Below are 26,144 nucleotides of genomic sequence, written 5' to 3'. Positions count from 1 at the left end.
CAAGGGAAGCAGAAGAACCAGGTGAACACAGGAAACAGCATGTACAAGTCAACCCTTGGGAGTCTAGCTGTTGTCCTTCGTCTTCTGCTGCCATCTGGTCTTCAGGGCCTCCGTGTGCTGGTGTGTCTGCTTGGGTTGTCAGTTGCATCAGAAAAAAGGGGAATGGATTGGGTTAGTTCTCCCTGGAATAGCCCCTTCTCCACTGATGGTTACTGTGGGAATGTGATTAGACTAGGGCGTGAGGGTGGCTCATGCCCCAAGTTTCATGAGAGAATGGAATGCTCCCTATAACCTTTTTCCGGCTTTGTTGTTTTGTCCAGGACTTGAGACCCTGGAGGAGTGGTGCTGCTGGCCCTGGCTTCTTTTTGGACTGAGCCATGGCGACTCCGGATGTGAGTGTGCACATGGAAGAGGTGGTGGTTGTGACAACACCTGACACTGCAGGCGATGGCAGTGGTGTGGAGGAGGTGAAGACTGTGCTGGTGACAACCAACCTGGCCCCTCACGGGTAAGGCTGCGGCCCCGGCCCAGTGCAACCCTTTCCTATGCATCCCTGCCTGGTGTGACCTGGGATGGCTGCTGCCCGGTGCAGCCCCTGCCCGGTGTGGCATCTACTCGATATGGCCCCTGCTAGGTGCGGCCCCTGTCCAGTGTGGCCCCCTGCTCTGGGCCTACTTGAAGGGGCTGTGAGATGCAAGCTTTTGGGGATTTTCTTTTCATTGTGCAGAAATGCTCTGTCAGCTAGGAAGGGCCAGCTGTGCACCTGTGGTGCTTTGTCTCTGCCCCACATTGACTCGACCATGTGCTTTTGTTTCAGAAATAAGGTGGTGATTCTCTCTAGATAGTAGGGAGCTCTGGTGACCTAGTGTGTAGGGAGTTGTGCAGCTAACCGGAAGACCTTTACCTCTCTGGCAGTTGGAGGCCACCAGCAGTTTCGTGGGAGAATGATGATTGATAACCTCCTGTGTGATCTGCAGCCACTCAAGACCTGTTGAGATGTCAGTTATGAGATGGTTCCAGCTTGCTGGCAATCAGTGGGGTTCTTTCTTGATGCGGAGGAGCAGGGGTGGGGGCTGGCTGGAGAGCCCATGATCTTGACCTTCTTCCTGAGCACTTGGGAGTGTTTTCCTCTAACTCCATCAAGTAAGTGTCCACGTAATCTGTCAGTTGGTAAAAAGTCTTAGTCCCATCCCCTTTGCTGTCCCCACAGCAGCATGGAAGCCACATGCTGCTGTAGAACAGTTTCTCCCTGGGAGCTGTCTTCTTTCGCATCTAGTTAGCAGGACCCAGTGCAGCAGGCAGCCCTAAGCTGAAGTGCCACTGCTGTGTCTTCCCTATGGGCTGTGGACACTTCCTTCTGTCCCCAAATCTGCCCTCTGTGCGTGCTGCTTACTCACACTGGTCTCAGCTGATCACTGCAGCGATCAGTGCTGACTAGGTTCCAACTGACAAGGAACTTGTCACCTGAGGAATGTTGTAAGTGAGATCACTGAGGTGTGAGCCCCACACGGGAGCACAACAGTTTCCACAGGGCAGCAAGGGGTGCTGCACAGTCAGGCTTGGACTGGGAAGCTCTCTGCTCTGTCTCCATGCTGCTCTGCCTGGCTTTCTGGGAGTTACTCAGTACTCTGTTGTGAGAGTCCACACTCATGGGCCCATATGTGGCACTGGCCAGCATGCCTGCCGTTCTGGGGACACTCAGGGGCCCACGTGTGGAGCTGGGCAGCTTGGAAGGGAAGGGGCTTCCAACAACTGCAGTCCAACTGTGTGACTGATTGAAAGGTAAATTTCATGCAGCAGCATGGACATTCCCATGGACCACGAGCTTCAGGATGCTCCTGGCCTTCAGGAGGCTACCCTTAGAGAGTGTTCCAGCAGTGCTATGCATTAGTACTCTGCTTTTTCCACACTATCTTGGTGTCTTCAGCAAGTACCTGAGGGTGTCGTGTGTGTATGCATGCTTGAGGAGAATAAGTCTAAACAAAAGATGGTTACTCAGTACGGCCCATAGCTATGCCAGAGGCACAAAGCCACACCTGTCCTGTCCATCTCAAGAGCAGCTGGGAGGCTCAGACATTGGAGAGAGCTCTGAGCCCGCCATCAGTGGTGGGCACCCTGGCCCTCCATGGTAGCCTTCCTGGAGGACTGAACACTGCAGACTAGAGTAGGCTTGGTTCTAGGACTGAGTAGGGTGTCATGTGCCTGAGTGTCATACTTCAGGCAGTGGCCACACAGGCTGAGGAGGGCCCAGCTGTCCCAGAAAGGGAGAGGGCAGCAAGATGGCAGAATCGACTGGAGTGAGGTGGAGTGAGGCCTGGTATGAGGGGGCCAGGAGGGGTGGATCGTTTCTCTCTGCGGCCTTGTAGTGTGGAGAGCAGGTCCATTTGAATGTCCACCTGTGCTTGAGGATATAGGGATGGACACTTGATGACTGCAGTGTAGGGCCCTGAGGAGAAGCCAGCTTGGAGGTTGCGTGGAGGGGACCCTGCAGAGGGTCGGGGGAGCCTGCAGGGGGTGGATGCTCATGGAATCTATGCTGCTGGAATGAGTTCGGTGGGCAGCGCTGTGGGCGGTGATGGGTGAAGGGAGTGTGCGTGCAAGGGAAGACTTGAAGCTTGAGTGTGACGGAGGTGGGCCTGGAGAACATTTGATGCTTGAAGTTTTTAAAGGTGGCAGTTGTGATAGTAGTAGTGTTGATTGGCTGGCCCTGCTCCTTGAGGTCTCGCCCTTTGCACACTGGTTTGGAGACATACCCTTGTGGTCACAGCTGGCCAGCTGACATTGAATGTGGAGACTTGGCCTTGTGGGGAATAGCCCACACGATTTTGGGACCTGCTACCATCTGCCATCTGTCCAGTCATTTCTGTTCTTCCCTTATGCAAAACATACCTTCATATAGAAACTCATTACCTGACCCCCAGGATCCTGTGATCCTCAAAGTCCTGTGACCTCTTAGACTGCACCAGTCTTAAAGTTCTTGGTCCAGGGACCCCTTGTAAAACCATATATTCCTCCTCCACCCACTCACATTGGTAGGTACATGGTAGAAGGGCATGGTCACCACCATTGGCTCTCCACTGTGAGCCACCTGCTGCGGTGTGTGTCAGGCCCCACAGACCTCACAGAGTCTCTGTCTGGATCGCTTTGCCTTCCCTGAAGGCCCTCATGGCCACACCCTGGGGCTGAGCAGAGTAATACTCTCAGAACATCTTCTGATTCTATGCTCCAAGTCCTGTTGTGTGAGCCCTCAGTTCCCCCCTGGCTCTTCTCACATACGGCTGAAAGCCCATCTGTGTTCTCCCTGAAATGTTCTTCCTCAGGTTACCCAGATCTGTTAGCAAAGTGTCCTCCATCCACACCACCCTGGCTCACCACTTGGCTGATAGCCTCTCTCCTCCACAGCTCAGTGGCCAGGCTACAAGCTGGCCAGAGCAGCACCTCCCTCTTTTCCAGCCTTTGCTCCCAGTTCTGGAATCAGCCTAAGTTCGGTTTCTGTGGTAGTAGCTCCCCACTGCAGGAGTAGCGTCCATGACAAGCCAGCATGGAGCCCAGTGGGCTATGGCTCTGGTGTTAGCACAGATGACCAGAACCAACCTCTCTGTGGCTTTATTTCCAGGAGGCCCGTCATTGTGTCATGGTTTAGAAGTTTCTATCAACCAGAATGAGGCTTGGCCTGTTCTGTAGTTCATGCCAGTCTCAAGGTCAGCCCGTGGTCAAAGGCAGGAGCTGTGCAGGTCAGAAGTGGTCTTAACCATCTCCAAAGCTCTGCCAGTGCATGAGAGCAAACAGACTTTGACGGAGGTGCAGAGGCCATGGACCTGTGAGAGCCACTCATCCCCAGGGACCAAGGCTCATTTCTCCCAGGGTTGCTGTCTTAGCTGGGAAGTAGCAGCCGGTGAGGACTGAAGGTACCATGTGGCTTCATGCTGGGATTCTGCGGAGGAGTGGGGGTGGCTTCGCTGAGAGGATGGAGCTCCCATGGCAACAGGCTGGGGGTTGCTGGGTTAACACACACATCTGCTTGAAGTGAAGTGGAGCTTTTCAAAGTGAAGCTCAAAGAGTGATTCAAGTTATTCAGCGACCATTCTGAGCAGCAGAGGAAGTTCCATCAAGGGTCTCCTGTGGCCGCTCACCTGCTCTGCCCTCAGCCTGGTGGGTGGGAGTAGGTGCAGGCCAGGAGGCCAGAGAAGCCGGTAGTCAACTGAGCTCGGGCACTGCATTGCTGGCCAAACTCCACAGTCTCCCCTATTCAGTCCTGGAATCCAGGGAGCAGCTCCTTCTTAGGGATGTGAGAACCCTTGGGAGGCACTCCTCACCGGCAGGTGGTGTCTGTGCAAGATGAGCTCACCAAAGCCTCCCAGGGTCCTCCTGCCTGTCACCCTGCCCTGGAGGTAGTGTCCTGTATTCCAACCCAAGAAGCAGCTTTTCCGCTAACAGTTCTTTGGAGCCTTCTGTGTGCTCCAGGGTGGAGTGGGTGCTTTGTGGGACCTCTGGACAAGCACCATGCCCTCTGTGTTTGTGCACACATGGCCCTCAGAGCTTTGTGGCCAGGTTCTTGAGACACCACTTCCATACTTTCTGAGCTGTCCACAGGTGGCTCTTGTTGGTGCTCTTTGGCCATGTTCTCAGCTCTTCTCCATCTAGGGTTGTCTGGGACAAGTGTCTCTCATGGTCACCTATGTGTGCTCGTGTGAGTGGTGGCCCTTCTCGAAAGTAGGGGCTTCGTCTTGCCCTCTCACCTGTTCTCTGCTCACTGGTTGGTCTGGACTCTTCAGGGAAATGAGCTGTGTGACTGAGTACATTGTGAATGTTCTTCTACCTCAAGGCCCATCTCTCTTTTTTTACTTATTGTGGTGAACACACATAAAACATTCACCATGTCACGTCAACCATGTTCATGTGTGAGATGTGTGGTAGAAATCCCCTTTCTGCAGTATCACCATCACCATGCTCCTTTTCCACAGTTTTCATCACCCTTCTCTGTGCCCCCGTCATGCCCCTCCTCCCACTCTTGTCCCTGGAGCCACTAGTCAGCTCTGATCTCTGAGCAGTTGGCTGTCCAAAGCATTCCCTATCAGGTACTCACATGGGACTTGTGGCTTGCACTTAGCATCATTTTCCATGTTGTAGCATCAGACTCCATTCTCCTTATGACTGAAGGGCACTGCAGCCTGGGTTGCTCCCAGCCTGTCTGTTCACCCGTCAGTGTGTTTTGCAGCTTGTGAACGTGCCCCAGTGGACGTTCCGGCCAAGCCTCTGATGCGCTGCCTTCACGTTTGGGAGATTATACTTGGGTGAGGTTGCTGAGCCACAAAATAGTTACTGTTTACCTTTTTAAGAAAGTTAAGTTTTCCTTTTCTCTTTAGAAAAAAGAAAAAGTTTATGGTATTTTCCACTGTGTGGATCATAACAAATTCTGGGTAATACTGAGAAAACTGTGAATCCCAGAACACTTAATTGTGCTCCTGTGAAACCTAGACCAAGAAGCAGTTCTCTGGACAGAACAAGGGAACACTGTGTGGTTTGAAATTAGGAAGGGTGTGTGTCAGGGTTGTATGCTGAGCAAATAATTCCAGGAGCTGGAGTGTGTGAAGAATGTGGCATGAGGATTGGAAGAAGACTCTTCAAAAACCTGCTTGATCACTAACAATGTCAGTAACTGTTAGTGATTCTGTGGCTGTAATCAAGTGCTATCAAGAGGACATCACTGCCGCACCAGGGGTTTGCTTCCAGTGATGCTGTGAACACAGTCCAGTAGACACCTTTCCTGGGCTCTCCCCTTCTCCAGATAATGATGGAACAGTGATTAATTGCAGAATGTTTTGTGGTTCAAATTCTCTACAGATGCTATCAAGATACTATGTGTGTGCATGTGCATAAAATGAGAGAAAGCAAAAACACTAAACCAGAAAACCTTCTTTATGCAGATGACACAACCTTGCTTGCATAAAAGGAAAACAATTTGAAGAATTTACTACAGAAGATCAAACATTACAGTTTTCAGTTTTGATTACATCTCAACATCAAGAAAATACAAATTCTCACTGCCGGATCTATAGACAACTCTATGTTAGGTAGAGAAAAGATTGAGTTGTCCACGATTTCATTTCACTTGGATACAGGCAGCACCCATCGTAGCAACAGTCAAGAAATAAAAAAAAAAGTGTAATACAAACCAATTTCAAAACAAAACTCAAAAGAGGTAGTTGATTGGGCAAAGAGGCTGTTAAATACCTCTCCAAAGTGCTCAAGAGCAAGAATATCAATTTAAAAACTAAGGTGCACTTGATTCAAGCCATGATATTTTTAGTTGCTTTATTTACATCTGAAAGCTGTACAGTGGTAAGAAAGACCAAAGAAGAATGAATGCCTTTAAATTGTGTTGGCAAGGGAGCTCTGGTGGCCTAGTGGCAAGAATCTGCACTGTAATCCCAGAGGTTTATGGTTAGAATCCACAAGATGCTCTGCTGGAGGAGAGGCATTCTCCTCCTGTACCAGTCAGATCCAATTTGACGGTACACACAAAAAATAAAGTTTAAAAAAAAATTGTTTTGGCAAAGAATATTGTATATACTGTGGGCTTCGACTTCCAAAAGAACAAATCAGTGTGTCTAGAAGGAAGCGCAGCTAAGGTGCTCCTTAGAGGCCAAGATGGTGAACCTTCGTCTCACATATGTCGGCCAAATCGTTAGGAGGGGCCAGTCCTTGCAAAGGAGATGGATTGATACAAGGACTATAATGACAGACATGAGCATGTCAGATCATAAAGGTGGTGTGCCACAGGGCAAGATTCCAGTTGGTTGCTGAGAGGGTTGTTACGACAACTCGACGGCACCTAACAACAATAATAAGTTCTCCCTTTTTTTAATTAAAAAAATTGCTTATGGTAATTTCCCCCCTATACATATTTAAAAAGCAAATTTTTTATCCATCTTTCTTGGTTTTATGTCACGTGAAAAAGCTTCAGCAGTTTGAGAATGATTAGTTTCCCTCCTTTACTGTTGACCATTCACAGGTCCCTTCTCAGTTGTGATTGGTCTGGGACTCAGTATAAGGTACAGGGAGGTCTCCTTGGAATGACCACTTATGCCAGTGACCCGATATGTCCTCATTGTGAGAGAGAGGCTTGGTCAGAGAATGACATCAGTGGAGTGCTGGGGCCAACACTTCTGCTTCTCCCCATTTGTCCTGCTGTGTCCAGCTCCAAGCACTTTACTGGCCCTTTAGATGGCATCTGGCTCTGGGGACAGTGGGTGACTTGGTAGGCGCCATGAGACCTTTACTGGGCGTGCCCAGGTAACAATGACAGTGCTCTGCACACCATTGCCTCTGCACTGATGCTGTCTCCATCCTGTTTTCCAGGGGTGACCTGACGGAGGACAGCATGGAAACAGAGAATGCAGCAGCAGCTGCAGCTGCAGCCTTCACAGCTTCCTCGCAGCTCAAGGAGGCAGTCTTAGGTAGGACTCTGGAGCTGACTCATCCTCCCATCCCCAGCAGGAGGCTTCTCAGGGTGGACTGTGACAACTGGAGCCCTGGAGGCCTTCGTCCTGGTGGTTCACCTTAGAAAGCTGCCGCTGTTGGTGGGCACAGGGCCATGTGACTCACATTTTTGGCCTGAGTAGCTGTTGTGGGGAGCATCACATCTCATCCGTGGTGGGGTCTGCCTGTGTGTGGATGTTGGTATCTGCTTTGGTGGCTAGTGTTGTGGGACGTGGTTTGGAGGGGCTGTCACTGATTGCCCCTTTCCCTCTGCCTGTGAGAAGTGAAGATGGCGGAAGAGGAGGGGAGCTTGGATGCTGAGGTGGTGTACCCCATCACCTGTGGAGACAGCAGAGCCAACCTGATCTGGAGGAAGTTTGTGTGTCCTGGCATCAACGTCAAGTGTGTTCAGGTGAAGGTGGAAGGTGGTTGTAGGGAAGGGTATTGTCCTTGAGCTGGGCCTTGAGAGCATGCTTGACTGCCAAGCACTGTCCCTGGGCAGACAGAGCCACGTGTGCTGGGGTTACGAAGGGCAGAGAGGGTCTGTGTGTGCTGAGGACAAGAACAGGAAGATGGGATTCATGTGTATGGGGAACAGGCAGGGCAGACAGGAGCCATGTAGGTGAGGGATAAGACAGACAGGGCCACGTGTGTGACGGACAGGATAGGCAGCCAGGGGCCAAGTGTCTAAGGGACAGGATGGCCAGAGGAATGAGGCCTCAGGCAGGGCTTGTGTACAGTAAACACAGTGGAACAAAAGATTTTAACTCATGGCTGAAGTGGTGGGGGCCAACTGGACTGGATATGCTCCAGAAGGGAGGCTAAATGGGGAGACACTCTTAGCAGACCCAGCCAGGGTGATAGGGTGAGCTGGCTGCCCGAGTGCTCATTTAATGTGCCTCCTTCAGCTGGCAGAGATGAAAGGCTGCTCAGGTACAGGCAGAGTGCGGGCAGCAGGAGAAGAAGCAGCTTGGTTCTGACGGCTTTTGCTGATGATATGGCCTCAGCCTCGCACAGACAGACTCACTTTGGGTGGGTTGGTTGGGGGTGATTGTCCCCCATAAAGGTGGTCCGCAGTGTCAAGGTGAAGTACTGGTTTCGTCCCACCTCCATTCATAGGACTGTGGGAGAGGAAGTGCCTTGGAGAACTCAGGTGATCAGACTGACTTCAGCCAAGTGCCCTGCTTCCTGCAGGCAGGCCCTGGGAGCTGACCGTAATAGTAACCTGGTGCTCGGTGCTTTCCAGGGTAGGTCAGCCCTCAGTGAGACAGGTAAACAGGAACACACACCAAGACTGAGACAGCAAGAGTGACGCACCATTTGAGGACATGCAGGGGTGTGGACAGCTGATTGGACCACAGCACATAGAATAATTAGAGGTAGTTGGGTTAAAACAATTTGAGATTTGGACACAAGTAATGCATGAGTAGAATTGAAAAGTCCAACACCTAGAAACAAGGCAGAGTTAAAATCTGTCCACGCTCTTGAGGGAGAGTAGAGATGACAGAGTTAAAGTCTGAGCCCAGATCCTGGGAGAGGGCAGCAGTGATGGGGTTCAGTTCTAGAAGCATCCTGACTTTTACAGCTACTTGTAAGACACTAGCTCTCTTCTCAGCTTCTGTCTTACCTGAAACATCTTCAGGTTAAGTGCTCTTCCTGGGGCTGGCAGCCATCTCAAGGACCAGGAGGCTCTCGGAGGCCTCCACGCCCAGGTCCTGCCAGGCCTCACATGGACACTGTCTTGTTCTTCAGTATGATGAGCATGTCATCAGCCCAAAGGAGTTTGTCCACCTGGCTGGCAAGTCCACGCTGAAGGACTGGAAGCGGGCCATCCGCATGAACGGCATCATGCTACGGTGAGTGCACATCTGCCAGCAGCGTGCAGCCTGCACAACACACGAAAGCCTTCAGACATGACAGCTTTTTGCCAAATCTTTTACTTCCAGAGGCTCTTTGTCTAGTAGAAGAGAGGCCCGTGGTTGTGTGGTGTAGGTGGGGGCCTGGCACTCACTGTTCATTCTGGCCACTCTGCGTGATCTTATCCTCCCTGTCGATGTTTGTCTTTACTTCCCCTATTCTGAGGTGTCTGTGCTGAGAGCTCATATTACACTTGGCTGCTCTGCTCTTGCAGAGTGAGCTCAGACCCTCGCACAGGCCCCTTGCCTGCTGCTCTCCACAGCCCAGCGTCCACACACAGCATGTGGAGTGTCATCCTCATGTGATCGGTGGGGGCTGACACAGACCAGGTACAAGAGAGGCCCAGACGAATAACGTCCATGGCCTGACTCGGTAGTCCTGGGGAGGCAGGAAGAACTTGAGGAGGGCAATGCCATTGGCTAAAGGCTTCTCCAGAACCTGTATGTGGACACGCCTGACCCCCCTCCCCTGGCTGGGGCAGAGCTGTGAGTATCACACTGGAGTTCAATCCGGGCTCCGAGTCTGTACGGAGACACTTGTCTTTCCCTACAGGAAGATCATGGATTCTGGGGAGCTGGACTTCTACCAACATGACAAGGTTTGCTCCAACACCTGCCGAAGTACCAAGATTGACCTGTCAGGGGCCAGAGTGTCCCTGAGCAGCCCCACACCGGCCGAGTACATCCCACTCACCCCAGCCACAGCTGACGGTATGGGCCCTGCTAGGTGCTGTGCAGTCACTACCCCACCCTGGCTCTGCTTTACCCAGACTGGCCAGAGGCCCCATTACCCTGTGACCCTGCCTGGTGTGTCCTCTCCACCCCAGAGACTTGGCCCTCATGTGGCCCCACCATATGCCTGTCTCCATGGCTGGCCCCGTTGGTGGTGTGGGCTATCGCCTGTGATGGGGAGAGGGGAGGCGCTGGTGCCAGCTAAGGGTCCGTCTTCACCCAGTGTCGTGCTAGACTTTTGAGTCCATCTACCAAACTGTAGTAACTCTTCAGTGGCCCTGCTAAGGGTATTCTTTGGTGTTTGCTGGGTCAAGTTTGTGGATCTCGTAGAGGCTTGTGGTCCCTGTTTGATTGCAGTGAATGGCTCTCCTGCAACCATCACCATCGAGACCTGTGAGGACCCTGGAGACTGGACCACAGCCATTGCGGGTATGCTCCTTGCTTGTGTTGTCTGCTGGTGGGGAAACACTAGGCTCCTCCAAGTGGGCTCTTTGAGAAAAGGACACTCATGACGTTGGTCCTTCTGTGGAAGCCACGCTCACTGGGTCATTGTTTGTGCTCCAGAACCTTCCTTCTTGGCAGGCTCTGGAGTGGGGACTCTGGCAGCCCTCCCTATGACCCTTGTGGGAACTGAGGCCAGTGTAGGCCTCTCCTACTCAGCCCACCTCGCCTCTACAGACGACACGTTTGCCTTCTGGAGGGGGCTGAAGGATGCTGGGCTGTTGGACGAGGTCATCCAGGAGTTCCACCAGGAGTTGGTGGGCACCATGAAGGGCCTGCAGCAGCGTGTCCAGGACCCCCCGCTGCAGCTCCGAGGTGAGGTCTGCTACCAGACCCTGGCTCTAGAGTACAAGAAGGTGGCCAGTCTCAAACCAACCATCTGGGTCCCAAGGTGGCAGGCCTCCTGCTGGGGGTTTTGACTTTGCTCTCCATCTGCCTGTCCCCCTCAGATGCTGTTCTTCTCAACAACATTGTGCAGAACTTCGGCATGCTAGACCTGGTGAAGAAGGTGTTGGCCAGTCACAAGTGCCAGATGGATCGGTCCCGGGAGCAGTATGCCCGCGACCTGGCAGGTAAGGGTCATTGTGTTCCAGGTGTGCACACACCCAGGTGTGGCAGGTAGGGACCCACCATGGCCAGTAGAGAGCACTGTGTCCCTGACAGGCAGTAGGGAGTGGATTGTCCCTATCTGACAGTCCCCTTGGGTGGCTGATGTTGGGGTAGAATCAGAAGTCTAAGAGCTTACTTCCTGACCTATCCAGGCATGTTTCTACATCACTCAGTGACGTGAGGGGAAGATGGTGAGAAAGTTAAAAAGACACAGTATGCAGGGTGCTCACACTCACCATGCTTCTGTCACAAATGAAGGCATGTTAAGAAAGAGGAATTACAGAGAAAAGACTTAGCAGGACCAAGGCAGAGTACCCAGCCAGCAAAAATGAACGGAAGACCGTCCTGTGAGAACAGCGTCAGATGAGATTATAAGTAAACATAAGCCATCCTCCGTCACCACGTTGACGGCATTGTCCGGAGCTGTGAATTTGAAAAGAGGCTTCTGTAGAGAGGAGCAGTGAGACTGAGAGAGAAATGTCAGCCAGGCCTTGAAACACAGTCTTTAATGTTAAAAAAAACGTCGTTTTTGAGTCCCAGTTAGTGAGCACCTGTGCTCCAGCACTGCAGTGGTCAACGTGGTCCCTGTGTGGTCAGGGGCTGAGTGTGTGCACATGTGTGTGGTCAGAGCGTGCATGTATGTGTACACATGTGGCCATGGAATGCACATGAGCATACACTTGCGGTCATGGACTGTGTACATGCTTATATGAAGGCTCAGGGGCTGTGACTGTACATATGTGCTGATGAGGTGCATGTGTGCATCTGAGTAATTGTGGAGTTTGCACATAAGTGGTTCACAATACCTATGTGGTTGTAGTGTATGTGCATGTGTGTGTGTCATGGAAATGTGGTCATGAGGTACATGCATATATGTGGCTGTAGCGTGTGTATACATGTTGTGGACTTAAAGATGTGGTGTATAAGCATGTATGTGTGATTGCAGGCTCCATGAGCATGTGTGTATGCACCTGTGCACATGTGTGGTTGTGGGGTGTGTGAGTGTGTGTGCACTTGTGTGCATACATGTGTGGTTACCAGATGTGTGGTCGTGTGCGTACATGTCCATACAGTGTGTGTCATGAGATGTGTGGGCCTGTACATGTGTGTGGTCACTGGTGTGTGACAGGCTCTAAGAGCTGCTGCTCTGCTCCCTACCCTCCTGCAGCCCTGGAGCAGCAGTGTGACGAGCACCGGAAGCGTGCCAAGGAGCTCAAACACAAGTCCCAGCACCTGAGCAACGTACTTATGACATTGACGCCTGTGGCCCTGCCGCCCCCTGTGAAGCGGCCACGGCTGGCACGAGCCACGTCGGGGCCAGCCGCCATCGCCTCCCAGGTGCTGGCGCCATCCACACAGATCTCCCTGACACAGGGCATGCCCGTCCCCCAGCTGGCGAGTGTGCCACTTGGCAAAATGGTGTCTGCCCTTCCTGCCCCCACCCTTAGCAAAGGCACTGCACAGGTCCCGCCTGCCAGCGCCCCAGCCTCTCCATTGCTGGGGGGCTACACGGTCCTGGCCTCCTCAGGCACCCCCTTCCCCAGTGCCGTGGAGGTGCACCCGGACGCATCCAGTCTCACTGTGCTGAGCACGGCTGCCCTGCAGGATGGCAGCACGGTGGTCAAGGTAGTGAGCCCACTGCAGCTGCTCACACTGCCTGGCCTTGGTCCCACCATGCAGAACGTGGCCCAGCTGTCTCCTGGGGGGGGCACGATTGTGACAGTGCCCACAGGGGCCATCGAGGGGCCCATGACTGCCCCAGGGCCTGAGGAGCACACGGCCACCATGGAGGTGGCCACTGTAGCAGAGGATCATGAGCAGAAGTAGCAGAGATGGCAAGGCCTCTTGTAGGTGGACAGGCTCGGCTGCCCTGCATGGTGCACAGACTGGTGGGCTTGGCAGAGGGGTCCTCCAGGGGCTGCTGAACCAAAGAGAGGAAGCAGCAAAAGGAAATGGACAAGAGGGAGGAGATGCAGACCCCCACCTTGGAATTCTGTCTTCAGGGGCAGACTCCTACTCTTCTTGGGAAATACATTTTTTCACCTGTTGCTTCTGAATGCTGTTTACGTGGGCTTCAGCAGTTCCAGTGGTAGGTGCCCAGCAGAAGGGCACGGGACAGCAAGTGCGGCCAGGCCAGAGCAGAGCTCTCGTGCCAACAGCACCACCTCACCAGGCCCCCTGGGGCCCGAGCCAGCTTGGGGAAGGGACTATGACACGTGTCTTGGGGACTGAGCCCAAGTGTGGACACTGGATCCTATGGATTTGGTCTTCCTCGTCTGTTGGCTGCAGTGTGGCGGTATGTCCTCTGCTCAGGACGCCTGTGGCTGTCAGGTCCTGCCCGATCGCTCAGGGCCTGGGCTGTGATCCTGACAGGAGGCGGTGGAGGTGCCGCCTCCCACCAGCTCACCAGGCGCACTGCACAGGAACTGTGAGTATTTTTAAGTGAATTCTTTAGGCTTTTAGGAAGAGTCACACATAAGCATTTTCAACCAAAACAATACTGAGTGCCTGCCCCTATCCCTGCCCACCCTGTCTTTCTGGCTTCCAGTCTGGAGTGCTTCCTGGGTGCTGTACCCTTGGCCTTGAGCAAGGTCACTGTGGCAGGTGTGGCTGTTTCTCAGCCTGCCTGCCCTGAGCGGGGCCTCCAGAACTGGGGTTGTAAACAGATCCTACCAGAGGTGGAGGGGCTGGGCAAGAGCAGTGCCCTCAGACCTGGAATCCCTGCTGCCAGGCCAAGCTGCCATGGGCCGGCTTGAATGGGGTGGGTGTGGGTGAGGGTCCTCCTCCCACCCCGCTGCCCCCAACACCTTCCCTGGTGGGCGGGGACACATCTGGGGACAATAAAATCTGCTGAGATCCTGGGTCTCATGTTTCCTGCACAGCATGTGGTGTGGCGCTGGGGACAGGCCCCAACTCCCATCTCCGCCTGGCAGGGCCTGGCTGACTGACGCCGCACGCATGGTCTTCCTGTTGCCCACGGCAGTCTGGCAGTGGTCGTCCATCAGTCCCTCCATCTTCTGTCACGTCCTTCTACCTGTCCCTCGAGTGCCCTAGACCCGTGGTCACTTGCCCTGTGACCCAGGCTGCCCCCATGTTCAAGCTACTAAAGTTTCTGCCTCATGTTTTTTTGGTTCCACTTCTGTTCACTTTTACCTTGAGGCGGCTGGTGCCAAGTGATGTTCACTTGATTTGATTGTGCACATTCTCATTTCCTGAAACTCAGATTTGCTGGCTGAGTCTTGTGACTAGTGGCCTCAGGCTACAGGGCAACCCCCTCATGACCCTGCTGCCCTAGCCCACAGCCACACAGACTGTGTTAAAATTCATGTTCAAATAAAGACACTTCTCACCCTCAAAGCTCTGCCTCTTGACCTCTACACCTATCGCAGCTGTGTGCTGGGCGGAGCAAAGTTGTCTTTCTCTCTGAACCCCTGGGGACCTCCTCTGCTGGCCCTGTTCCACAGGCCCCAGCCTGAGACCTGTCAGCCAGAGGCTCTGAGGCCACGTCGTAGCCCAGCATGCTGATAGGATCCAGCACCACAGCTGTCATGGGGGGAGTGATGCTTACCCCAGCCACCTCAAGGCCCTCACCTTCAGCTGAGAAGGAGCACCTTTCCTTCCAGCCAGCCACGGGCCCAGCTGACCCAGAGTGGCCAGAACTCGAGGCCAAGACTTCTGACTACAGCCAGCACATGGGCTTTGCTCTCCAAAGGAAGTGGCCTACGCCAGGGTTTTCAGAGATCTAGCAGGTGTGCGGCCAGCACTGTGCTGTTGTGCTAGTATCCGCCTTGTACTCTGGTTCCAAACAGAAGCATGTTTCCTAATCAGTGCCTGCCTGGTGGGGAGCAGGTTCCATCTGCACCCAGTCCTTGACAGCAGCCCTTGAGGTAAGGGCCTCTGGGTGCCAAGCCAGTCCAGCCAGTTCTTCACTAACATCCACTCCCCTGTGGGCCCTGATAGTGGCTATGAGTGTTCCTGCATTCTTCTGATGGAGCACTGACACCAAGACCAGAACCCCAAACACTTCTTCACTAGGGCCTGGCCTCAGTCCCTGAGACTGTGTCACTGATTGGGATGGGTGAAACTGCGATTCTAACCTGGGCCCAGAACAGGAGTGCTCCAACAGGCCCCATAGGAAGAGTTCTCCACCAACTGGCACATGGAAATGATTTGCAATTTGGACACTCCTCTCTCGTGGGGCTAGACTCCCTTGTGGGGCGATCCACTGCCTGCCAAAGTGCCTGCCCTTCAGTCTTCACCTTCCATCCTTGCCCACCAGTGTCTGGCTTTGCCCTGTGCCTCCCCCCAGACACTTTGTCCTCATTCCTTTCTCTGCCCTTTCCCTTTTACCACTTCTCTGTCCTGCACCCTCTGACTGCCTCTGCCCTGTTTCCCTGCACACTTCACTCTGTCCTGTCCCAGTCACCACCTCTGTTCAGTCCCACTGTACCTCCTCACCCTCTTTATCCTGTCCAACTGCACCCCCACCAAGTCCTGTTTCCTTGTGTCTCCTTGCCTTCTCTGTCATGTCCCCTTGCATCTTTTGTGTCATGTCCCCTCCACACCTTGGCCTTTCTGGGCCAGCCTGCTGCACATCCTGCAACCCTGACCACAAAGCACTGGACATTGAACCTAAAAACCCAAATTTATTTTCCACATACTTGACCCTCGTCACCCAAGCCCCTAGCACTTGCCTCTGACTTCTCAACCCCCACCCTCTGCCACAGGACCCTCATCCTTACCCTAGGTTCTCTGTGGCAAGGTTGCCTCTGTGCTGGTGGGCTTAGGTGCTCAGGTGAGCACAGTGGAGCCTGCTGCATGGAGAACAAGGTGGCTGGGGTACTGCCACATCCTGAGTAAATGGGTAAAAATTGAGGCTCCCACAAGCTGACTGGACAGCCCCCTGTGAGGTTGTGGCCTAGCTCAGGAACTGGGGTCCCACTGTTTCTTGTGTTGGAAACACATTCCTTCCCCACCTCTTAGCCAGCACTTCCAGCTTTGACTTTGGGCTGAAGAAAGGAATGTGGTGGGGGAGCCCTGGGCAGAGCCATGGTTGGTCTGGGAACAGCCACAACAGGAAGCGGATGGCAGGACTCCGGAGCCATCGCCACTGACAGATCTGGGATCCTTTTGGTGGTGATCCTTGGGGCCTAGTTGTAGGGGTATAACCTTGGGGTTGACCCTGGGGATAGTCCTGTGAGAGTGTGACCTAAGGGTATGAGGAGATAGAGGGTAGTCTTGGGGAATAATTGAGTGAGAATGTGGTTCTGGTAGTTGAGGAGAATCCCTGGGAGTTGAGGGGTGGTCCTGGAGGTTCAGAGGTGTTCTGAAGGTTCAAAGGTGGTCCTGGGGGTGGTGGGGTGGTCCTGGAGCTCAGGGATGGTCTTGGGAGTTGGAGGGGTGGCCATGAGAGTTGAGGGGTGGTCCTGGGGGTGATGGGGTAGTCCTAGGGGTGGTGGGTGGTTCTGGGGTTGATAAAGTCAGGTGATCCTGGATGTAATGGAGTGGTCTTGGGGTTCAGGGATTGTCCTGGGAGTGGTGGGGTGGTCCTGAGGGTTCAAGGATGACCCTGGAGTTCAGAGATGGTCCTGGGGATTGTGAGGTGGTCCTAGGAGTACAGGGATGGTCTTTGTCCCCACACCCTAGGCTGGACTACAAGTCCAAGAAGAACATGATGGGTAAAAGAAGATTCCAGAACCCTGAGTGGACAAAGTGGACTGCAGGCCTACCGAACACAACCTGGGCAGGGCAGGGAGTGCCTCATACTGCTCCTTCCGCCTCTGCATGGGGGCCCTTTACCCTGGTTGTGGGCAGGGCTGGCCTCACTCCATACCTCTGACCTGCCACTTTGATTAGAGAAGCAAATAGGAAGTCAAAGGCCATGCTGTCTGGATTGTGTGCCTTGGCTGGCTGCTGAGGAAATGGCACTATCCCAAAGGCAGCACTCCAGCAGGTGGTTGAAAATGTCCTTTTCTCTCTGGCTGGCTGAAGGCTTCCTTGGAGTCAGTGAGCTGGTGTCTGCAGAGAGAGCCCAGAAGCAAATTCACCAACAAGTGTGTCCTGGGATAGCCTGAGTTCCCACAGGGCTAATTGAAGGGTCTGAATCACTTGTAAGCAGTAGGTGCTCAACAAACAAGTGGAGCTGAGATGCCCTGTGTTTAATCAGCAGTTAGTGGCACTTGCTCAGTTCAGATCTGAGGGTCCTGGTCAGCGAAGGTCTGTGCTGGGTGGGCTCGCCCATGCCCTCCATGTCCAGGGCTCAGCCTCAGCCTCCTGTCCTTAAGTCTGTGCCCCTTCCCAAATTTCTTTGTCAGCCCATTATGGAGACCCAAACCCACCTGTGTTCAGGCTGTCTCCATTCTCAGGAACACATCAACCAACCAGGAGCTCATCCAGAAACCCTACGCCAGGCCTTACTTCTCAGGGGACCCACATGGCTCCATGACCCTCCCATGCCAGAGAATGTCTACTTGTGTCTTGTTGACTATGCAAAGGCATTTGACTATGTAGATCATAACAAACCATGACTAACATTGAGAAGAATGGTAATCCCAGAACACTTGATTGTGCTCATGCAAAACCTATAACTACATCAAGAAGCTATTGCTTGAACAGATCAAGGGAACACTAAAATGAGGAAAAGATGTACATCAGGGTTGTATCCATTCTTCATACCTATTTAATCTGTACTCTGAGCAAATCATTAGAGAAACTGAACTCAACACTGTGGCATCAGGATCAGAGAAACCTGAATCACCTTTGTCATTCAGATGACAGTCTTGCTGTAAGAAAGACTTGAAATGCTCCAAGACTACATATATAACCTTCAATTATAGGTTGCATTTCAATATCAAGAATACAAAAATTCTCACCACTGGACAAATAGGCAACATCATGATAGATGAAAAAAAGATTGAAACTGTCAATTATTTCATCTTACTTGGATCCAAAATCAACACCTTTGGGACCAGCAGCCAGGAAATTAGGTATATTGCATTGAGCAAATCTGCTGTCAGGCACCTCTCCAAAGTACTGAGAAGCAATGAGGTTAGTTTGAAGACTAATGTGTGCTTGGTCCAGACCATAATCTTTTCACTCACTCACTATGCACCTGAGAGTTGGACAGTGAATAAGGATGACAGGAGAATTGTTGGAGAAGAATGTTGAAGATCCATGGACTGCCAAAAGAACAAACATACATGTCTTACAGAAGGTGCAGTCAAGAGTGCTCCTTGGAGGCAAACATGATGAAGCTTCATCTCACTTTGGGCATGTTGCTGCTAGGAGAAGTTACTCCTTGGAGAGGGACATAATGTTTGGGAAGGTGGAGGGGCGGCAAAAGAGAGGAAGACTCTTAACCAGGTAGGTTGACAAAATGACTACAGCAATGGGCTTGAGTGTGTCAGATTGTGAAGATGCAACTGGATAGAAAAGTTTTCAGATTGGTTGATGGTTGCTACGAATCATACTCGACTCAATGGCACCTGATAACAACAGTCAACCCCTGTATCCTTTTATCCATTATCTGTTCAGTCTGTACACTGAGCAAACCATTCGAGAAGCTGGACTTTATGAAGAAGAATGTGGCATCGTATTGGAGAAAGACTCATTAAAAGCCTGAAGCCTGTATTAGGTAGATGACACAATCTTTCTTGTTGAAAGTGAAGACTTGAAACACTTGCTGAGGACTACAACCTTCAGTATGGGATACATGTCAACATTAAGAAGACAAAAATCCTCATCACTAGTCCTATAGACATCCTATAGACAACATCATGATAGATGAAGAAAAGAATGAAGTTGTCAACGATTTCATCTTACTTGAATCCACAATCAATACTTTTGGTACCATCAGTCAAGAAATCAAAGGACGTATTACACTGAGACTAGCTGCTGCCAAGGACCTCTCCAAGGTGCTGAGGCAGAGTGATTGGAGGAAGTGCCACCAGGACACTTTTTAGAGGCAAGGATGGTGAAAGTTTTTCCTCACACACTTTGGACATGTTATTAAGGAGCCAGTCCTTGAAAAAAGACACCATGTTTGGAAAGGTGGAGAGTCAGTGAAAAAGGAAGAGTCTTGGCAAGATGGACTGACACAGTGACTGTGACAATAGGCTTGAGTATATCAGAGATGATGAGGACGGCACAAGACAGGGCAAAATTCAGATCTGTGGTAGATCGCTCTGAGTCCTGGTCTATTTGACAGCATCTAACGATGACAATCCTCTTTACTCAACTTGTCCATTAATTTTTACTTCCTTTGCTCTCCCTTCCTATCCTTTTTGTATCTCCAAGATTAGTAAGCTGCAATCCCGAAGGCATGCAGTTCGGGCCTACCAGTTGATCAGCGGGAGAAGGATGTCCTCTCGTGTGAATAACTGCCTCTGACAATCTGCTGGAGAATCAGCTATGGGTTGGTTCCGACTCCGTGGTACACAGCAACAGCTTAGTGACTCATTAGTGATGAATAGAATATAGCAGAATGGTGCCGTATGATTTCTAAGGCTGAGTTAGAAAAATGGCCTAGCTTCTGCCTGGCTGGTGGCCTTTGTACTTCTCTCTCTTTCTGTGCTTCACTCAGTCTGGACTTTGGAGCCTGAGCTTCCATGCTGGAGAGATTACAGTGTGTATTACAGTGTATCACTGTATATCATATACACAGTGCATATCATCACCTATTGGAGAGTTCTCGTGGTTTAGTGATAAGAAATTACACTGGCAAACCAGATGTACGTGGTTTAGATCAACTGGCTGCTTCTTGGGAGAAAGACAGTCTCCTCCTATGCGACCTACTGCTACTGAAAACCCACTGGAGAGTCAGCTGAAAGTTGGTGCTGCCTCAATGGTCAACAACATCACCATCACCATATTGCTGTGTATCATACATACAGTGTATATCACTGTGTATCACACATACAGCATGTATTACCATGTATCCCGACTGACGTAGAATGAGTTAATCCAAGGCTCCATTTGTTAATTGAAACAAGTTGATTGATATCCCATTGATTCCTGGCGCCTTAATTTTCCAGTGCCTTCAATGCAGCTGCCACTTCCTCTTTCATTATTACTGTTGGCTCTTGTTCATATGGTACTTCCTGAAATATTTCAGTCAATCCCTTTTGGTACAGTGACTCTGTGTACTCCCTCAATATTCTTTTGTTGCTTTCTGGGTCATTCAGTATATTGCTTATAGCATCTTTTAACATTGCAACACAAGGCTTAAATTTGTTTTTCAGTTCTTTCAGCTTGAGAAATGCAGAGTGAGTTCTTCCTTTTTCTCCAATTCCAGCTCTCTGCACATTCCATTATAATACTTTCCTTTGTCCTCCTGAGCTGTCCTTTGAAATTGTCTGTTCAGGAAATTTGGAGGACGGCTGTCTGGCCAACAGATTGGAAGAGGTCCATAATTTGTTCCTGTTGCCAAGAACGGTGATCCAACTGAATGTGGAAATTATCGAACAATATAATTGATATCACATACAAGAAAAATACTGCTGAAGAACATTAAAAAAATGGCTGGAACAGTGCATAGATAGAGAATTGCCAGAAGTTCAAGTGGGATTTAGAAGAGACCGTGGCACCAGAGATATCATTGCAGATGTCAGATGGATCCTGGCTGAAAGTAAGGAATACCAGCTGAATGTCTATTTGTACTTTATTGACTATGCAAAAGGCTTTTGTGTGAATCACGACAAGTGGCTGATAATTGAGAAGAATGAGAATCCCAGAGCACTTGATTGTGCTCATGAGGAACCTATACCTGGAGCAGGAGGCTGTTGTGTGAACAAAGCAGGGGTGCACTGCATGGTTTGGAATTGGGAAGGGAGTGCGTCAGGGATGTATTCTATCTCCATACCTGTTCAATCTGTATACTGAGTATATTATTCAAGAAGCTGGACTCTATGAAGAGGAATGTGCTATCAGGATTGGAGGGAGACTCATCAATTACCTGCATTATGCAGATGACACAACCTTACTTGCTGAAAATGAGGAGGATTTGAAGCACTTGTTTCAGAGGATCAAGGAATACAAGGATTGTGTCTCAATATCAAGAAAATAAAGATTCTTACCACTGGCCCAATAGGTAGTCATGATGGATGGAGAGGAGATTGAAACTGTCAACAGCATCATCTTGCTTGGATCCACAATTAACATCCTTGGTACAAGCAGTCAGGAAATAAGGAGACACTTTGCAATGAGAAAATCTACCGTTAGGGACCTCTCCAAATTACTGAGGAGTAGTGATGTCAGTTTGAGAACTAAGGTACATCTGATTCAGGCTATGGTCTTTCTGGTTACTAGCTATGCGTCTGAGATCTGGACAGTGAATAAGGATGATAGAAAAAGAATTGATACCTTTGAGCTGTTGTGTTGGAGAAGAGCACTGAACATCCCATGGACGACCAAGAGAATGAAGAGATATGTCTTGGAGAGGGTGCAGGCTTTGCCTCACATACTTTGGACATATTGCTAGGAGGCTATTCCTTGGAGAAGGGCATGATGTTGGGAAGGGTGGAGGGTCAGCAAAGAAGAGGAAGATCCTCAACCAGGTGGATTAACAAGGTGATTGCTGCAATGGACTCTTGTGTGTCAGGAAGTATGAGGATGGTGCAGGACGGGACTAGGTTCAGATCTTTTGTTCCTAGGGTTGCTATGAGTCATACTTGACTCAATGGCACCTAACAACAACAACGAGAACATTACCATTTATCACTGTTTATAGTGTGTCTCACAATGTAGCATATATAAAGTGTACTAGAATGTTATCATTGTACAACACTATATAGCCAGCTATAACATATACAGTGAGAAATGAAGGTGCTCCAGAGGTCCCATAATTCTGGATGAAGCCCGGGTGCCACTTGGGAGTGAGGAGCCCTCAGACAACCCTGGTCCTAGAATTGGTGGTGGCCTCCAGATGAGGCCATCACTGCGCTGTCTGAATTACTGGCATGTAGACTGGAAGCAGGAGTGGCATCCACTTCCTAAACAGCATGTCTGGAAATGCTATGAACTTTAATAAATGTTGATAGTTGTAGAGGAGCTTCAGGCCTTTTGTTCATAGGGTTGTTATGAGTCATGCTTGACTTGAAGGCAATCAACAACAACAACAGAATGCATGAGGATAAATAACTATGCTAGACTACTAGTTTTTGGGTGGTTTGTAAGGAAAGCTCAGTATCTGTGATGTCCCATGTCTATGACCAGTTGCTTTCCTCCAAGACACAAATGAAGGCTGGCCTTATATGACTGCCTGAGGGGCTGGGACTGGAGGAAGAGGTGCACTGTGTGAGCCACTCTGTGGGGAGATGAGGCTGAATATCCTGTGATGGTGTAGTTTCCACAGTTCATTTCCATCTTGTCTTGGTACTGACCTCACAGGTTCTGGAGTAGACTGCAGTTCTGACTGCACCATGTGAGTATGACAGGTTGGTGCAGGCTTCTGGGTTTTGCAGCCAGCCCGGGTGGGAGTCCTGTTTCGAGGACAGAGTTAGCTGCGTCCAGGTATTGGTAATACTTCCATGGGCCCTTCACCCTGCCTTGGCAGCCCTGTGTGGCCTCTAGACCTTCTTGGTGAGAAGTGGGGATGAATAGCACCTCTGGATTCTCAAACCAGCCATAGGATTATGCCCAACACTAGGGACTGCATTCGGCCAGCAACCTTGAGGGTTACCTGATTAGCCCCACTTGGCTCCTAGACCTGCTTTCTTCATTGTGACAACTGAAGATGGTAACACAGTGAACACATTTGTAGGGGAGGCGCACGCACACACACACATGCGCGCTCAGAGACACATTTGTTTACTTGGGAGCATTTATTCATTGCTACAAAATGTACTTTTAGACATTTCCAGTTACCAATTTCCCTAACTCCTGGTAAGTACTTGTCTGATTTCTAGAATGTCTGTGTCTGCTCTTGGGCTCTGTGTGTGGGACCATACATTGCATTCTCTTTTGTGTCTGGCTCTTTTTTCACCTTGCTTTGTATTTGTGATTTATCCACTCTTGTCTGTACCACTTGTGTTGGGATTTGTCACTGAAGAATTGTGACTATACCACAATTTGTTTACCTCCCACCAAGAAGGACACTATATCTCACCACATCCTCTCCAACATTTACTACTTGCTGTCTTTTTAAACTTTGCCAGTGCCACTGGAGTGAGATGGTATCTTATTGTGTTTTTTATTTTCAACTCTTAATACCAGTGATTTGGGGCATTTCTTTATGTGTCTGTTGGCCATTTGAATATACTCTTCTGTGAAAATTCTTTCCGTCTATTTTGCCCATTTTGTAATTGGCTTATCAGTCTTTTCTTTTGTGGAGGCTCAGGAGTATTCTGTAAACTTTCGTTATGAGATTCTTGTCTGAGATGGTATTGCCAAATGTTTGTTCCCAGTCATTAGGTTTTATTTACATCCTGTTGAAAAAAGGTTTTGATGCACGCACCAATTTAATCTTTAGAAGGTCCCATTCATCTGTTTTATCCTCTTCAGATTATGAATTTCTGGCTGTATATGATAGTCTCTTTATACCATAGACTAGATTGTCTAAGCTTGATCCCACTTTTTCTGTTATGAACTTTATGATTTTGGGTTTTACTCTCAGGTCTCTGATCCACCTTGAGTTGATTTTTGTGTATGATGTGAGAGGTGGATCCTATTTCAGCTTTCTGCAGGTAGCAATCCAGTTTTGCCTGCACCATTTGTTTAAGAGGTTATTTGTGGTATAATAGGAACACTTATACATTGTTGGTGGGATTATAAAATGGTATAATCACCCTGGAAGGCAGTCTGGTGCTTCCTCAAAAAGTTGAACGTAGAAATTCCATATGACCCAGTTATTCTGTTGCTTTGAATATACCCTAAGAAAATGAGAACTGAGACTCAAATGGAGACTTGTACACCAGCATTATTCACCATCGCAAGAACATGGAAACAGCCCAGATGTCCAACCACAATTGAACAGGTTGAAAAATTGTGGTACATTTATGCAATGGAATACTGTGCAGCACACAGGAGCAAAGATTTTGTAAATTACTACCTAACCTGAGAGGGACTGGAGAGCATTATGCTGAGTGAACTAACTCAGTCCCATAAAGACAAATACTGTATAAGACCATTATTGTTGAATGAGTTTGAGGATCCAAGGGAGGGGAAGCAGAGGGGTGAGGATGGGCAGGAGGGGTGAGTGTTAATCATAGGGTCACACAATTTGTTGGGTATGTGGGGGAAAAAAGATACCATAGCGGCCGAAGGTCATTGAAAAAATTGAATCGGTACAGTGGCGATTGTAAGGATATGGCAGAATGGTGTTGTTCCATTCTTCTGTAAATAAAGACCCTGTGACACTGAGTCAGTGATAGCTCCTTGAGTTGTTTCTAATTACAGCTATTATGAGAAAAGCCACTGTGGCCTTTTCAGTTCAGGCTCCATGTGAAAGTGTCTCATGTTTCCTGGGCAATGGGTAGAAGTGGCTGTGTCCATGTCCATGGAACTTTTTCTGCAATGACCAGACAGTTGTCTAAGGTGGCTGTGCCCGTTTTATATTACCACCAATGATATAAGAGAGCATTAATTGTTTGATAACCTCACTAGCAGTTGGTTAATATTTCTAAATTGTGAGTGTTAACTAACTTTAAAAATCTGTTATATGGTGTAATATATGAAACACAAAAGTCACGATTTTCATTCTTTTTAAGTGCACAATTCAGTGACATTAATGACCTCCAGCTATTTTCAGTTTCTCATCATCCCAAACCGAAATCTAGTCCCCTTAAGAACAGTGACCCTGTGCTCTGGCTCCCTTCCTGCTCTGTAACCATGACTGAGATGGTGATCTCTATACCTGTGCCTGGGAATGAGAATACATATGGATCTCTTCCAGCCAGTTGGCCAGGCAGCTGTGCTCCAAATTTCCTGGTACAGACTGGTCCACAGACTGGACAGACATCCAGGGCTGCATCTGTTTGTTGAAATATGTCAGTTGGTATTACATCAATTCCTGGGAACTTATTTTTTCACCAGTGCCTTCAGTGCAGCTTGAACTTCTGCCCTCATTACCATTGGTTCTTGATCTTATATTACTTCCTGAAATGGTTCTATGTCAGCCAATTCAATGTGATACAATGACTCTGTGTGTTCCCTCATTCTTTTTATGCTTCCTGGATCATTCAGAATTTTGCTCATGTTGTTGTTATGTGCTGGTGAGTCACCTGCGACCCACAGTGACCCCATATACAACAACTCTGATTCCTGCCCTGTCCTGAGCCAGTCCTACAAATTCTAACACACCTGCCCCATTGCCCCAGTGACTGTATCAATCCATCTCATCTGGAGTCCTCCTCTCCTGTGCAGTCCCTCCACCCTTTCAAGCATGATGTTCTTCTCTAAGGACTGATCTCTCTTGGCCACATGTCCAAGGTATGTGAGACAAAGCCTCAAAATCCAGGCTCTAAGGAAATATTTGGTTTCATCCTCTCCAAGACACACCTATTTATTTTCTTGACAGTCCATGGTGTGTTCAAGACAAGACTTCTCCCGCACCACAATTCAAAAGCACCGATTCTTCTTCTGTCATCTTTAGTCATTGTCCAGCTCTCTAATGCATAGCAAGTAATTGTGAAGACCATAGCCTGGATTAGGCACACTTTAGTCTCTAGACTGACATCATTGCTTTTTGGCACTCTAAAGAAGTCCCTGACAGCACATTTTCCCAATGCAGTTCATCTTTTGATATCCTGACTGCTGGTGTTAAGAGTGTTGATTGTGGAACCAAGTAAACTAAAGCTCTAAACATTCTCAATCTCATGCTTCAATATTGTAACTCAAGGCTTGAATTTGTCAGTTTTTTTCTGCTTAGGAAACACTGAGTTCATCCCTTTTTATTTTCTAACTTCAGTT

The 26,144-nt window shown here is 49.8% G+C and overlaps 1 protein-coding gene across 1 annotated transcript; it reads left to right on the top strand.

Annotated features, from left to right (window-relative positions):
• The first annotated feature begins 377 nt into the window (after positions 1 to 377).
• Positions 378 to 13,067, top strand: GMEB2 (glucocorticoid modulatory element binding protein 2). Its single transcript, XM_006896887.1, has 9 exons — positions 378 to 508; positions 7,363 to 7,460; positions 7,767 to 7,894; positions 9,235 to 9,338; positions 9,952 to 10,109; positions 10,488 to 10,559; positions 10,809 to 10,946; positions 11,081 to 11,203; positions 12,409 to 13,067. The coding sequence occupies exons 1-9, from the start codon at positions 378 to 380 to the stop codon at positions 13,065 to 13,067; spliced, it is 1,611 nt and encodes a 536-aa protein (XP_006896949.1).
• Positions 13,068 to 26,144: the final 13,077 nt, after the last annotated feature.

The sequence above is a fragment of the Elephantulus edwardii genome, unplaced genomic scaffold (genome assembly GCF_000299155.1).
Source record: "Elephantulus edwardii isolate Elephantulus edwardi_28Jun2011 unplaced genomic scaffold, EleEdw1.0 scaffold00193, whole genome shotgun sequence".
Classification (NCBI taxonomy): domain Eukaryota; kingdom Metazoa; phylum Chordata; class Mammalia; order Macroscelidea; family Macroscelididae; genus Elephantulus; species Elephantulus edwardii.
This window is presented reverse-complemented; position numbering and strand designations above follow the sequence as displayed.

Coding starts and splice junctions, on each gene's coding strand:
- GMEB2 (XM_006896887.1), top strand. CDS start 378: ATGGCGACTCCGGATGTGAGTGTGCACATGGAAGAGGTGGTGGTTGTG. Junction 9,339..9,951: donor ATGAACGGCATCATGCTACG/GTGAGTGCACAT, acceptor CTTTCCCTACAG/GAAGATCATGGATTCTGGGG. Junction 10,560..10,808: donor CTGGACCACAGCCATTGCGG/GTATGCTCCTTG, acceptor TCGCCTCTACAG/ACGACACGTTTGCCTTCTGG.